Source organism: Alnus glutinosa, chromosome 9, assembly GCF_958979055.1.
Source record: "Alnus glutinosa chromosome 9, dhAlnGlut1.1, whole genome shotgun sequence".
In the NCBI taxonomy this organism is placed as follows: Eukaryota; Viridiplantae; Streptophyta; class Magnoliopsida; order Fagales; family Betulaceae; genus Alnus; species Alnus glutinosa.
In genome coordinates, this window is record NC_084894.1 from 17,057,851 (window position 1) to 17,059,948 (window position 2,098).

The 2,098-nt window shown below is 42.9% G+C and overlaps 1 protein-coding gene across 1 annotated transcript; it reads right to left on the reverse strand.

Annotated features, from left to right (window-relative positions):
- Positions 1–425: 425 nt before the first annotated feature.
- LOC133876803 (uncharacterized) lies at positions 426–1,873 on the reverse strand. The gene is made up of 4 exons (XM_062315050.1): positions 1,715–1,873; positions 763–1,612; positions 608–714; positions 426–461 (listed from the first exon to the last, which is right to left on the reverse strand). Exons 1-4 carry the CDS (start codon positions 1,871–1,873, stop codon positions 426–428), a joined length of 1,152 nt encoding a protein of 383 aa, XP_062171034.1.
- Positions 1,874–2,098: the final 225 nt, after the last annotated feature.

Consider the following 2,098-nt stretch of genomic DNA (forward strand, 5'->3'; position numbering starts at 1 on the left):
TTGGAGGTGCAACAAGAAAGCATTTGACGGCACTCAAGAACGAAAATGTGTGCCCGATGTGCAAAGTGGTGATGACATCCTGGGACAGTTGGAGGGGAAGGTATTTAGGGATGAGAGTGCGGGCAAGACGAAAGAGAAGCAGTGGAAGCGGGGACAATCGACAGAAGCTGCAATTGACGATGTTGTGTGGAAAAAGAAAAGTGTTTTCTTTCGGTTGCTATACTGGAAAGATAATTTATTGCGGCACAACCTTGATATCATGCACATAGAGAAAAATGTGATGGACAACATACTTGGCACAATTCTCAACATCAAAGGGAAAATGAAGGACAACCTCGTAGCTCGCCAAGACTTGAAAGAAATAGATTTGAGGCCTAAGTAGCGGTGGAGTAGCTCGTGTAGAAGATCCGTTGAATTTAAATCTTTCAACACCTGGCAATTGAAAAACGACTACCTTCTCTCTACAATTTATACTCGCATAATACTTTGATAACCAGTCCATGCTTAGGATTACATCATATCCTAGAGATTTAAACACTGATAGATTGATGGGTAGGTTCCTTCCTTTTATATTGATTGGACAATTCTCTACCATTTTATCGCATACGACTTTCTTTCCTCCAGGGGTTTCAACCGTAAGACTTTGTACTAAAGGTCGAGTGCTAACATGACGTAATTTAATGTATGCTTCAGAAATGAATGATTGTGTAGCTCCTGAATCAAAAATAGTACACACAAGGATACCAAACAAAAAGATGGTACCTGTCACAACATCGTTAACACCTCGTTCTTCTTCTTCGTCTACCTCAACCGGAGTTAAGGTATACACCCTCGCTTGGGCGGGTCGCCTTGGTGGAAAGTTGTTTCCTGGGGGTCGGGATCCTTCTGGGGCATCCAGTGGACAGTTCCTCTTGAAGTGGCCAAATTGACCACACCTGAAGCAGTTTGGTTCGCTAGCCTTGCACTCTCCAGCATGCACCTTCCCGCACTTATAGCATGAAGTCGCCTGATTCCCTGCTGTTGGAGGGAAATTCCTCTTCTCAGCTGGCCTGCTTCCAGTACCAAGTGCAGGTCGTTTGGATGGGTATGACACCTGCGATGCTGCTGGCCTTTTCAGTTCGTAAGCGGCGGATGATTCGCGCATTCCTCGTTCGGCAATCGATGCTATATCGACCAACTTGACAAAGTTTCTGATTTCATGACACATAACTCTCTCCATAACACGAGGATTAAGGCCATTTTCAAAACATTCCGCCTTCGATTCTTCATCTGGGATTAGGTTGAGGCCAAACCTCGCTAGTTCAATAAACCTAGAGGAATATTGCTCTACCATCATTGTGCCTTGCACCAGATTCTGGAATTCGATGGCCCGTATCTGCCTTTGTGCCCTTGGAAAGAAACGCCCATTGAATTCCTCTAAAAACCTATCCCAAGGGATAGCAACCCCATGTCCCAACTCTATTCCTAAGAGTCCTTTCTTAGACTTCCACCATCTTGCAGCTTCATCGGTTAACCTTAGTCCTGTATAATTAACCTTTTGCTCATCAGTACAGCCAAGGGTCTCATGCAATAGCGCGATATCCGTAATCCAAGCTTCAGCAACTAACGGTCCCTGCATTCCATCAAATAGGCGAAATTGCTGGCTAGCAAAATCGCATAGAAAGCAACCTACCTGTTCCAATCGGCCAGTAGGCTATGGAATTCTTGCCACTACTTCGGCAAACTGCCTAGTAGTTTTAGCCATAAATTCAACTAAGGCCGGATGCACTCCATCATTAAATGGTGGAGGTGGAGGTGGGAATTCGTCATCACGGTTGCCATGACGATGGTTTCCGTAGTTTTCGTTACGAACAGGGTAACGTCGAGGTGCCATAATTCTGTACCATCACATCAAGTTAATCACCAAAATAATAATTAATTTAAATACTACACAATACATTTAATCACATAGATACATATTGATTAGTTCCAAAAGCTTATCATTCTCTAATTCTTACAAAGAGATATTGCACACAAAAGTTTTTATTTTACTTAGGGTACATAGCATATTTAAACAAAACTGATGCTTCTACAGTTCTATAATTATTCATTTACTATT